Source organism: Zootoca vivipara, chromosome 7 (genome assembly GCF_963506605.1).
Source record: "Zootoca vivipara chromosome 7, rZooViv1.1, whole genome shotgun sequence".
In the NCBI taxonomy this organism is placed as follows: domain Eukaryota; kingdom Metazoa; phylum Chordata; class Lepidosauria; order Squamata; family Lacertidae; genus Zootoca; species Zootoca vivipara.
In genome coordinates this window covers 16,646,301-16,658,657 of record NC_083282.1, presented here as the reverse complement: position 1 = coordinate 16,658,657, position 12,357 = coordinate 16,646,301, and the positions used below count along the sequence as shown (strand labels likewise).

The 12,357-nt window shown below is 39.8% G+C and overlaps 1 protein-coding gene across 4 annotated transcripts; it reads left to right on the top strand.

Annotated features, from left to right (window-relative positions):
* The first annotated feature begins 331 nt into the window (after positions 1–331).
* On the top strand, positions 332–9,560 carry DDX59 (DEAD-box helicase 59). Of its 4 annotated transcripts, none has more exons than XM_035123976.2 (8): positions 332–397; positions 1,338–2,167; positions 3,060–3,227; positions 3,888–3,977; positions 4,740–4,991; positions 6,801–6,953; positions 8,505–8,633; positions 8,993–9,560. In XM_035123976.2, the coding sequence occupies exons 2-8, from the start codon at positions 1,349–1,351 to the stop codon at positions 9,254–9,256; spliced, it is 1,875 nt and encodes a 624-aa protein (XP_034979867.2). In that variant the 5' UTR covers positions 332–397; positions 1,338–1,348; the 3' UTR covers positions 9,257–9,560. The 4 variants fall into 4 exon arrangements, with proteins under 4 accessions (XP_034979867.2, XP_060132666.1, XP_060132667.1 ...); XM_035123978.2 differs by lacking the exon at positions 332–397 and adding an exon at positions 420–881; XM_060276683.1 differs by lacking the exons at positions 332–397; positions 6,801–6,953 and adding an exon at positions 419–881.
* The last annotated feature ends 2,797 nt before the right edge of the window (positions 9,561–12,357 follow it).

Below are 12,357 nucleotides of genomic sequence, written 5' to 3'. Positions count from 1 at the left end.
ATTCTGTAAGCTGAACACCCCGGCTTTACCTTCCTCATACCCAGTTCCTTCTTTATTTTTTTGCTTCCATACCCAGCTACTTTCCTTTTAAAAACCCCAACTCCAGGCCCCTCTCTCTTCCAAAAGCCAATCACCCAAATCACTTTCGGGGTGTGCGGGGGGAGTGGGCATGGTAATCCCGAAACCACTACAAAGGAACCTTATCCACTGCTTCGGTTTCCAGTCCACCCCCCCCCCCAAGCTTCTGCCATGCACATTCAAACAGGAACCGGAAGTGAAGGCTGTACGGAGCTTATTGTACGTCTCTTCCGCCCCGGTGCTGACAGCCTAGAGCGGCCACAAACATTGTAAAACACACGTAGGACCATCTGCTGCGGCGGGAGACCATCAAGCTACGGTATCTGGAGGCGTCAGGGTCAAAGGGGGGGGGGACTGTTCGACTAGAGCCCGGAGACTTTTGCTCCTCCACCACGACCATGTGGGTGATTGTGTTGCATCGCGAACAGTCGCTTTGCTCGCTCTTAGCTTTGAACAGAATCGTCCCAAACTGGACTTTTGGGGTGCCATGCCATGGCTGTTTGTCCTCATCCCCCGCCCGGACTTCTATGCGAGCTTGTCTAGCCGGTAGATAATGCGTGCTTTTGGTTGATCTGGTTCTAGTAAGCTGGAAAAGCTTGTGCCACAAAAACACACAAACAAAAACCCAGTTCTTCGGGGCTGTGTCGTTCTTTACAGCTAGCAGCACAAGCCTGCACTCGTCTGCTCAGAAGTAAGCTAAGGCTGCATATACACGCCATGCATTCGAAGCATGTTTAAATCTCACGCCCTTGAAACCGTAGTTTGTGAATGTGTCAAGTATAGTTTCCAGAATTCTTGTGTGGGTGAGTGATTTAAATGTACCTTACACAGCCTAAGCCTTTCTAAGAAGCAGTATGTTGTCTGGGTTTGCGGCTGCTATGGCGATTTCGGCAGGGAACAACTTGTCAGCCTTGTGCAGTGAATAGCTCCCTTAGGAGCTATTGTTTGGATAAATTGTTTTAAGAATTAAAAACCCGAAGTATGGATACATAAATGAATAGGGGCACTGTGCAGATGACTGCAGCGTCATCGTGACCTGCTGCATTCTCTGTCAGGAAATGGAAAATTACAGCCTGTACTAGTTCATGCTTTCAGATAGCCATTGCAGTAACTCCCATTTGGATGGCATTAATATATTTCGTTATGCTTCATAATTAAGGTTTGGACTATTGGAGTGCATCTTAGTAGTCCCTGAATTATTCTGAAATCCTACTTTATCAGATGTGAACAGTAATACATATTCTGTGCTTTCATTACAGGCTGTTGAAGAATGTTTGTTCCAAGGTCTATTAAAGTCAAGAGGAATGCTGGTGATGAGGGGACCTGTGTAACTAAGAAAAATAAACCTTCTCCAAGTGAATCCTCACTTGAAAATGCTACAGACTTCCGAGATGCTAAGTCAGATACAAAAGACATGTCAAGCTCAGAGAGTGACTTGTTTGAACCAGTGGAAAGAGACACTGAGCTGCACACCTCTCTGGATTCAGCTTTAGCTCTTACTGAAGCAACATTGGAAAATGCAAACAATGAGGACTGTTCTCTTGCTGAGGATCCCATAAAATCTTTTAGCAAAATGCAACGCTGGCCACAGCCTGGGGAACCTGTGTGTGTGGTTTGTGGTCGTTATGGGGAATACATCTGTGACAAGACTGACGAAGATGTTTGTAGCTTGGAGTGCAAAGCCAAACACCTTTTACATATCAAAGAGGAAAAGGAAAACTCAAAATCTGCTAGCAGTTGTGAAAAAGCAGAGACTCGGCCCACTTTACTTGATGGTACTTATGTCTATGAAGAGAATCCATTTGTGCTAAGCCTTCAAGAGGAGCAGATTGAGAACTTAAAGCAGCAACTAGGCATTACTGTCCAAGGTCAGGAAGTTGCAAGACCTATTGTAGAATTTGAACATTGTGGCTTCCCTGAAATTTTAAACACCAATTTGAAAAACTCAGGCTATGAAGTCCCAACTCCTGTCCAAATGCAGATGATCCCAGTTGGATTATTGGGCAGGGATATCATGGCCACGGCTGACACTGGCTCAGGAAAAACTGCTGCTTTCCTGCTTCCTGTTGTAATTAAAGCCTTGGGAGAGGTAAAGTTTAAACCTGCACTTTCAAAAAGCTGCAGGAATTGTGCAGCACGCTCCTATACATGTTTACTTAGAAGTAAATCCCAGTGCATTCAAGGGGATTTCTCTTTGGGAAACACTGCATTGAATTTCAACCTTAGTTACACTGAGAATTCTAGAGAAATTATTTTTAGCTGTTTGTTTCTTCTTTGAACTTATGTCATTTGACTTGAAAAAAGTGAATGTTTGGGAAACAGTACAGTGCAAACTAATAGAATATCTAATATATTCTTTCAAATGTATATCTGTCAGTTGACTGGATAAACGATATAATTACTGAATCTGCCAATTGTCCTAAAAAGCTCCTCAGTGTCCCTTCTTACACCTGTTGCTCAAGAGTTCAGCTGTAATTCTGCAGTGGGGATCTTTTTATACACATTGAGGCTCCCCATGTGACTTCAAACCCTTTCAGGCTTCTAAATACACAGGCAGCAGCCACAAGTAGAAAAGGTTTTCTGCTGCAGAAATTACAGCTGAACTCTTGAGCAACTGGCACAAGCAGGGGGCAGTGACCTAAAAGCCCTGTCCCACAGCCCCTTTTTCATTTGTTTTACCTCTTCATACGGATAACAACTGAAGAGTGCTCCAGTATTCAGAAATACTCTGTAACAGTTTATCCACTTACTCTTATTTCTGTACTTAACAGTCTTAGTAGGGTGGGAGTAGATTTCCACAGTTTCTAATGTTACACTGTGACTATTTGCTGTCGTCCCCATTGACATCTGAATGAAAAGGATGTTGTTGAGCTAATCTGATATGAATTACAGTAACTGTTCTCTTATTTTCCCCTAATCCGATACTTTTAATTGAGAATGCAGATTGGCAACTCGTAACTTTTTTTCACTTTCTGCTTCAGGCAGAAACCCCATCCGCTCTTATTCTGACGCCAACGAGGGAGTTAGCTATACAGATAGAGAAACAAGCTAAAGAGCTCATGATTGGACTGCCCAACATGAGAACTGTTCTTCTGGTTGGAGGATTGCCATTACCACCTCAGCTTCATCGCCTGAAACAAAATGTTAAGGTAAAACCTGCTGCTGTGATTTCTGGTTTTGTTTTTTTTTAAGTATATGGCAAAGAACTAGAGGTGATGCTGATTTCTTCGTTTCAGGCTTCCAGAACTTCAGCTCTTGTTCAGATCAGATCAGATCAAATTTTATTGCAGCTATAAGCTCATACAGCATAAAGTAAATGCAACAAGATGTGCTTGCTTTGCAACTTCAGCTCTTGTTGAAGAGATTGGGTCTCAAGTTGCTTGCCCCAGTATCAACCATATTGGGCTTTACAATTGGCAGGGGAGGCCTTATTTGGTTTTGGGTGCCAACCTCTTTATAGTGCCTTGACAGTAATAGTTCCCTGCTTATGGGATGCCCTCCTTGGTGAGGTGCACCTGTCGCCCTCATTAACCTTTAGGTAGAATTCAAAAACATTCCTGTTTACTTAGGTATTTGATGACTGGAAGATACTGGTTCTTGCAGCCTTGAAAGGGTTTAGCAGAGAGGATATTTTATTTTATTATTGTAAGGGGGAGGGGAGTATTCTTTTTTGACCTTTTGTTGTTTTCCACACTGAGTTCTTTTGGGAGGAATGGAAGGATAAAAAATGATAAATAGTAATAAAGAAGCATTGATCATTTATTTTATTTCTAATGTTGGTGTTTTTGCCTCCACCCTCTTTCTGTTAGGTTATCCTAGCTACACCAGGAAGGTTGCTAGAAATTCTAAAGCAAAGCTCCATTCAACTCCACAATATTAAAATTGTTGTAGTGGATGAAGTAAGTATACACGATGGGACAAAACACAAAAGTGTGGGGGGGTATTACTTAAATATGAAATAAGAATTGTTGAAATGACTTGATTTCTGTCTGGTGACTACTAGTAGATTTCAAGCACGTGCAATGCATATGTACTTTGGCTAGTGCATGGTATGCTTGGAGTGCAGTTCAAATGGTGCACTGGCCCATTCATGTGTCAGGGAGAAAGAGATAAGAGTGCACCTGAGGATTAAATGTCTGGCATACTTTTTTTGCAAAGTGGGAGCAGCTGCTGCAGACACTAGTGTGCATTTTGGACAGTAGTGAGTTGCTGGCAGGAAAGAGAAGCATAAAGTAGAACTGGAAGGTGATGAGAATAGACATAGTGCAGGGTTGGGGAACCTTTTTTCAGGGCTGCATATCCTTTTGAACATATCCTTCCAAGGGCTGCATGTGGTGGGTTAGACAAACTCATGGAGAATAAGGCTATCAAAGGCTACTAGTCATGATGGGAATATAATTTGTCTCCAGGGTCAGAGGCTGCAAACTAATCACTGGGGGACCACCGCCAGAGAGGGCTATTGCTATCATTTCCTGCTTGTAGGCTCCCTAGAGGTATTGGGTTGGCCACTGTAGGAAATGGGATGCTGCACCAAATGATCCAGCAAGGCTGTTCTTCTTACTATGCTGGCAATGAAAGTGAATTAATCTTTTATTTTCTCACTTCTGCTCCTAAAATGGAATGTTAATGCTTACTGGTCTGTTTCTCTTTCTTTAACATAGGCTGATACCATGTTAAAGATGGGTTTCCAGCAGCAGGTTTTAGACATTTTGGAAAATATCCCCACAGACCATCAGACTATTCTGGTGTCTGCCACAATGCCTTTTGGCACTGAACAGCTGGCCAGTCGACTTCTGCAAAATCCAGTGAAAATAACCATCGGAGAAAAGAACCAGCCATGTTCCAATGTTCGCCAGATTATCTTGTGGGTAGAAGAACCATCCAAAAAGAAAAAGCTTTTTGAAATATTAAATGTTAGTATCCTTGGAAGGGAGAACCTGTTGTTTTTCTTCCACAAATTGTGATTCTTTGCAGATTTGGAGGAGAGAAACTGGAAAATGGCTGTTTATCTGATTCAGCTTTGTTCTTGAGAGCTCCGCAGCAGGGAGGCATAAACACGTCCCTGCAATTCGGTTTAGCCCATGCTTTTGTTGAAACTTGTGCAAGAAGAAACAAAATGTTTATTGTTTCAATATTATTGGTGATATCCACTAGCTTATTATTGCATTTTCAGTACTTTAGAATCTGTGATGCTGAGAGGCATTTAAGTAACCCAGTGCTGATGTGTTTAGAAAGAATAGGCAAGATCCAAAGCATCATGGCTGGGATCCAAGGGAAAGTTCCTTTGCAGTTCTAACCATGTATACTCAGAATTAAGTTCTATTGAATTCAGTGGGCCTTACTCCAGGTAAAGGAGGTTGCGATTGCAATCCTTACCTATGCTTTCCCCACAAACAGCAGCCCTAGCATGTTATATGGCAAACTGCTTTTTAAAGTGAGGGTTAAAAGCAGTTTGTGATATGGAATAGTGAACAAGAAAAGGGACCCAGTTCTATTATCCTAGTGCAAGTATATTGTTTATGAGTCTAAGCAGTGCTCTGGATTGCAATTGTTCCACATACACTCATCCCCTTGCCAGAAATAGGATATTATAATTTATTTTGGTAAATACATTGGGCAAACCAATGCTATTATCACTGACAAGATTCCATTTTTTATTAGCATTTCAAAGATACCTGAACAATCTCCTTCAAACTTGTTAATATTACACAAGCTTGACTGATGTTCCTTTGTTCAGCTCTGCCACCTCCCACAGCACCCTCAGTTTAGCAATATGCTTAACATTCCAGTACGTACCATATAGAATTCTAGCTGCAGTCTTGCGAGACAGCAAAGTTTCCTTCTCATTAGAATTTTTGTTTTATAAAGGTCAACAGGAATGTTCAAAAAAGGGTAACCAAAACAATCAAGTGAGTGGAGCAACTCCCCTAATGTGGAACCGTTGCAGTATTCTGGGCTTTATAGTTTAGAGAAAAAACCAAGTAATAGGTGGCATGATAGAACTGTGTAAGATTGTGCATGGCATGAACAAAGTGGTTGGAGAAATGCTTTTCTCCCTCATAACTGATGGAAGATTCAAGACAGGCAAAACAAAGTACTTATTTATATGGCTCATAGTTAAACTCTGGAATTCGCTCCCACAGGAGACAGCGCCAGCCACCAACTTGGATGGCTTTAAAAGAGGCTTAGACAAATTCAAAGAGGTGAAGGCTCTCAGTGGCTACTAGTCACAATGGCTATATTCTGCATATGTGGCTGGAGGCTGTATGCTTCTGAATACCAGTTGCTGGAACCTGCAGGACCTCCTGTGCTTGGTTCCTGCTCACAGCTTCCCACAGGCATCCAACTGCTGTAAGAACAGGATATTGGACGAGATGGGCCATTGGCCTGAGCAGGCAGACTCTTCTTATGTTCCTGCGTCTAAGGACAATCTAATATTACTCTGCCTCCAATTCTTACTGATGATTTTTTAAAGCTTCCATGGCTGAGTCAATGAATATTGTAATTTAAGTTTAGAAAAAGCTATTTGCACTCAAAACCATCCCTTAATTTGATAATAAATGATATTTATCTAAAATGTGAAATTGGGACACGTGTAACATTTTAAAATTGACATCGTTTCAGTAAAATGCGTACAAGCTAATTAAGAGAAAGAGTTGTAAGTGGCATTGGTAACTGTGTTGATTATGCAAGACTTTAAATGAGACTTTCCTTTGTTTTAGGATAAGAAACTGTTCAAACCTCCTGTGCTGGTATTTGTAGAATGCAAACTTGGTGCAGATCTCCTGAGCGATGCTGTACATAAAATTACAGGCTTGCAAACAATCTCTATGCATGCTGATAAATCACAGATAGAAAGAACTGCCATATTACAGGTCTGTAGATATCTCTGATGCCCATTTTCTAAAAGATTCCTATTCTTAAGGGCCGTAGTCCTGTACACATTTACTTGGGAGTAAGTCCCATTGAACTCTGCTGAATTTACTTCTGAGTAGATGTGTACAGGCTTTTACTGCTGAATTATTTGTGCTTTCTTGCCACATTTTTAAAACAGGTTGCAATTTTCTGTGAATTTCATTATTGCTCTGCATGGGTTCCAATCCATGACAATTCTGTTCTATGCAGCATTCTGGATCGCTGCACAGATGCTGCTCTCCAAGCAACTTAAGCTGTACTTTGGAAGCAGCAACGCCTCTCTCCATGTGAACCTACCCTGACCCTGAGATCATCATCTGAGGTCCTTCTTTGTGTGCCTCCTGTATAAGAGGTCCGGAGGGTGGCAACCTAAGAATAGACCTTTTCTGCAGTGGAATGCTCTCCCTAGGGAGGTTTGGCTGACGCCTTAATTGTACACCTTTAGGCGCCAGGTGAAAATGTTCCTCTTCAACTAGGCCTTTAGCTGATTAATATCTGATACCCTTTTAAATGTGGCTGTGGGAGAAGTTGGGGGGGTGTTATTGGTTTGTTTTTGTTTTTATAATGTATTTTGTGTTTTTTATCTTGCATTTCTATGTTATGAACCGCCCTGAGATCTACAGATTTTAATAAATAGAATCATAGAATTGTAGTGTTAGAAGGGAGTAGGGACCATGAGGGTCATCTAGTCCAACCCCCTGCAATGCAGGAATCTTTTTGCCAGACATGGGGCTTGAACCCACAACCCTGAGATTAAGAGTCTCATGCTCTATGGACTGAGCTATCCACAGAAATAATAATAATTATTATTATTATTTGCGGGCCCTGTTGCCATGCTCATTCTGGGAATTCATCAGTGGTCTGGGGAAATTACTTGATCTGATCCTCGTAGAAATTTTAGGGCTGAACCATATTCCATGAGGGTATATTGAAAATAGTGGCCAGCAGAGGTGCCTGGGTCTTTTAGTGTGCAGTAATGTTAGTAAGGCTGGTTTTAGATCAGGGGTGGGGGTCCAGTGGCCAACCAGATGATGTTTGGCTACAATTCTATTAACCATGGAGGCTGTGACTGATGGGAGTCCAACCACATTTGAAGAGCCACAACTTATACACCTAGTTTTAGATGCAGTTTATCATTAATGTTTTTTAAACATGAACATTCAGAGCAGCAGCTAGACTGACTGTGAGTTCAAGCTCAGAGTATATATCTGAGAGGAGCTAGCTTTTAGTTCTATTTAAATACTTTTAAGTTATTTTTCTTCCTTTTTATTTTGTTGCTTATTGCCCTGTGGCTCCTTTTTGTTTCCTTTTGAAATATGTTCAGGATTTGGCTTCATTGTGAATTCTGCGGCTTAATTTCCTTTGTTGGAAATCTTGTCTTGTAACTTTTGATTACAAGACAAGCAACAAAATTCTTAAAGTTTAATATTTATTTCTAGTTACATCCTGCACCTTAACAACAAGACATTTTCAAGGAAGCTGAAAAAATGTTTCTATATGCTTTGCATTAGGGATTATTTCAAGGCAAGTATGAAGTTGTAGTAAGCACTGGAGTCCTAGGACGTGGACTTGACCTTGTCAACGTTAAGCTGGTCGTGAATTTTGACATGCCATCTAGTATGGATGAATATGTACACCAGGTAAATATACTTCTCTGCTGTACTATTTAATTTAATACAGTTATTGGTTGCTTTTTAGCTCTATAAGCTCTGTGAGAAGCATACAAAATAATGGAAAAATATTTGATTATCGATGGTTAATACTGCTACTCTTCAGCAACCTCGGGTGGAATTACTGGTTGCTCATCAGAGCTTCTGGCCCCTCTGGAAGGTAGCAGAATCTGCTACTTGAGATAAGAGAGAGAGGTTTTCTTACTGTATAGAAACTAAACTTTGATTGTAAACTTTGATAATCTGAGGATTACAGCTACCTGAGGGATTCTTTTGGTTTCATGAGACAGATAATTGGGCCAAATTTAAATGCAGTTGTTTATTTTCAGGTTGGAAGAGCAGGCCGGCTGGGTCACAGTGGAACTGCAATCACCTTTGTGAATAACAGCAGCAAGAAACTTTTCTGGGATGTTGTGAAGCGAGTTAAACCAACTGGCACTATTCTCCCACCCCAGTTATTAAATTCTCCATATCTACATGACCAGAAGAGGAAAGAACAGCAACGAAGTAAACAAGCTCAGAATAGCCTTGTAACGAGTGACAATCTTATGGACGTTATTAGAAAACACAGCAAAAGCTCTTCTCAGAAGTAACAAGTGATACTGTCCTTCTAAATACAACTTTTTTGTACAACTTGTATGACTAAGTGATGAATTTTTAACTTTGGGAGTATAATCTAACAAAATTTTAGCATTTTGGAGACTTAACTGATTTTGATCGTAGAGTTAAAGCAAAATCTTAATATTTTTCCTTCAAATTTAATGGGACTTCTGCAAGGTTATTAGACTGAAAGAGTGACTTAAGTCATCCAGCGACCTTTGTTATGAGAATGCTTTTATACTTCATATTTTGTACTCAGTATTAAGTAGTAAAATACATAGCATCATGAACTTTAAATGGAATATGCACATCTTAAAGATCTGGGTTTCCCTTGCAAGAAGTGTAACATGTAATTCACTGTTACAGTATATCACCTTTTGCAGCATACATGTGGCAGTCGGTTAGCCTCCCATCCAGTTACCATCCAGTAACCCAAAAGGTTGTGGTCGCCTGTCCTTGCAAAGGACAAGTATGATAAGGAGACCAGAGCAACCTGAGTTGGTTATAGCATTCCATAAAGATGGTTACTGGGCACTCAGACCCTTTTAGTTCAGGCAACCAAAATGAGCACAACAAGGGTGAAAGAGTTGATTCCGGATGCTCTGTACTTCTTTAAATTTAGACCTTGTTCAACTAAGGGAGGTTAGCCATGTGCCTGACAAGCAGAGGTGCTGTGGATATGCGAGATTCCAGTCTCTTCTGAGTTTGTTTGCTGTGATGGTTGGCAAGAGAGTATTGGAGGCATTGAGGAATGACCAAGAGGAGGGCCAAGGAAAGAATAAGAAAGAGGAGACTCAAGTAAGCCTTCTCAGTAGTCACACCCACCCTGTGGAATGCCCTCCCGTCAGATGTCAAGGAAATAAACAACTATTTGACTTTTATAAGACAATTGAAGGCAGCCATGTTTAGGGAAGTTTTTAATTTTTGATGTCATGTTGTCTTTTAATTTGTTGGAAGTAGCCAAGAGTGGCTGGGGGAGCCCAGTCAGATGAGCGGCAAATAAATATTATTATTATTATTATTATTATTATTATTACTATTACTATTACTATTACTATTACTACTATTATTAAAGTCTAACTGTTAGGAAGATCAGCTAAAATATCCTCATTTGCAATCCAGAGGCTTTCCGGGGAAATTGAAGTATAGCTGGATACTTGAAGTTCACTTTCCAGTCAGCTCAGTACTACCCATGGTAAAAATAGGGCTAATTTTTTTTAATAAAAAAAAATACAAGTCCAGGCAGAATTTATAATACTGGGTTAGATGGTCTGAGCTGTTATAAAGCAGTTTCACATGAAGTTTTCCTTATTAGAATGCAGCAATTTCCCTGTCCCAGTTTCAAATACAAATCTCTTTAACTTTTTTAAATAATAAAAAGTTGGTCACATGGAAGTCCTAATTCAACTGGTCAAATGATATCATGAACTCTCATCTGAAACCTCATTCCACGGAAAAAGTGTTAGGTCCTGCTTTTTACAAAATACTCTAATTCTTTTCTTTTGTGATACATTTTTTCAGATGAGAAATTAATTTTTATATAAAATATTTTTAAATTAAAGTATTCAGGTTTTACATTTCTACATTAGCATCTTTCATTATACCCATAGATTCAACGACTTCCCTCCTTCCTCTTCCAAGTTTTTTTTATTTACCCATAATTCTTGCATATTCTTGTATATCCATCTAAATCAGTTTTCCCCCATTTTGTTGTTGTTGTTTAGTCGTTTAGTCGTGTCTGACTCTTTGTGACCCCATGGACCAGAGCACGCCAGGCACCCCTGTCTTCTTCCCCCATTTTACACCCTTTTAAACATGTTATACTGTTAAATTTACCTTAATACTACCAGGGTTTTCAACAGTGTGCAATTATTTTCCACATACTCAACAAAAAAAAATTCACTCCTCTTTAAATACCTGTTCTTCTTGCTCTCTTCTTCTTGTTATACCTGCCAACTCAGCATATTCTTTCACCTTAAATTGCCACTCACCCTCCATTTGGGGGCTAACAAAATCGGGGCCACTGTTGTCACATACATAAATAGGTTTTTCTGACACCTGGGTACCTCCTTCTGTTTTAAACAATTTTTTCCTCATCTCATTATATATAATTTCCCAATATTATTTGACTTTTTTGCATGCCCATCACATATGAAAAAAAGTTTCATCTGCTTCCTTAGATTTCCAGCACAAATCAGATTCCGATTTATATACATCTTAGCTAATCTGCTCAGTGTTAAAATACCATCTATGAATCAATTCCATTCCATATAATTCTCCTTCAAATAAATTAAATTTGGACACTGAATTGGTCTAAATAAATGCTTTCCCTACATTTTGGGGGTCTTTTTTAGGAGAAAATGTTCATAGTTCTATTTTTAAAAATGGCAGGGCAAAACTGAAGAGGTTTGGAACAAATGGCAGCTTGAAAATGAAAATGTGTTTATTAACCAGGATGAAACATGGCTTCATTCATTCATATGTAACTTCTTTCAGTTTCAGTCAGATTTAATCTGTAAATCAGATAAATGCAGACAATATTGTTGAATTACCATAGTGAGAATTTTTTTTGGGTACAGCATACTCTAATAGGGACTTTAATAATGCATATGAAATTGGTATCCAGGTTAATTTGGTTATTTTGTTTTTGATCATATGCTCACCTTTTGTGTTTTATATATAGAACACAATACAAAGTAAAGACAACAAGAGTAATGAAACGGAGGGACAAAAATGGTAGCAGTCCTAGACCAGTAGTAGAAAGGAGGCTATCATATTCCAAGAGCTCTTCTGTAGGTTTAGACTAGAGGTGCCAACTTGAATAAATTATTAGGGGGGGCAGGTAAGTCCTATCCCGCATAATCAATCACATGATGTGGTGCATAGACACAATTTGAATGGCAATGCCCATCAAATTTAGGGCTCCCCAGCCCCCTCAAAATGTTTTATGGGGGGTGGGCAAAGGGACCTCAGCCCCTAGAAGTTTGCTCCTATGGTTTAGACTTTATTTATTGAATTTATATTCGTCCCAAAACAAACCCAGGGTGGCAAACATATTTTTACTGAAACCATGCAAATAAAAATAAAACCATAA

What these genes read in the sequence shown, in the direction of transcription:
- DDX59 (XM_035123976.2), top strand. Translation starts at nt 1,349, where the DNA reads ATGTTTGTTCCAAGGTCTATTAAAGTCAAGAGGAATGCTGGTGATGAG. An exon ending in GCCTGAAACAAAATGTTAAG is followed by an intron (nt 3,228 to 3,887) that starts GTAAAACCTGCT and finishes TCTTTCTGTTAG; the next exon opens with GTTATCCTAGCTACACCAGG. An exon ending in AAATTGTTGTAGTGGATGAA is followed by an intron (nt 3,978 to 4,739) that starts GTAAGTATACAC and finishes TCTTTAACATAG; the next exon opens with GCTGATACCATGTTAAAGAT.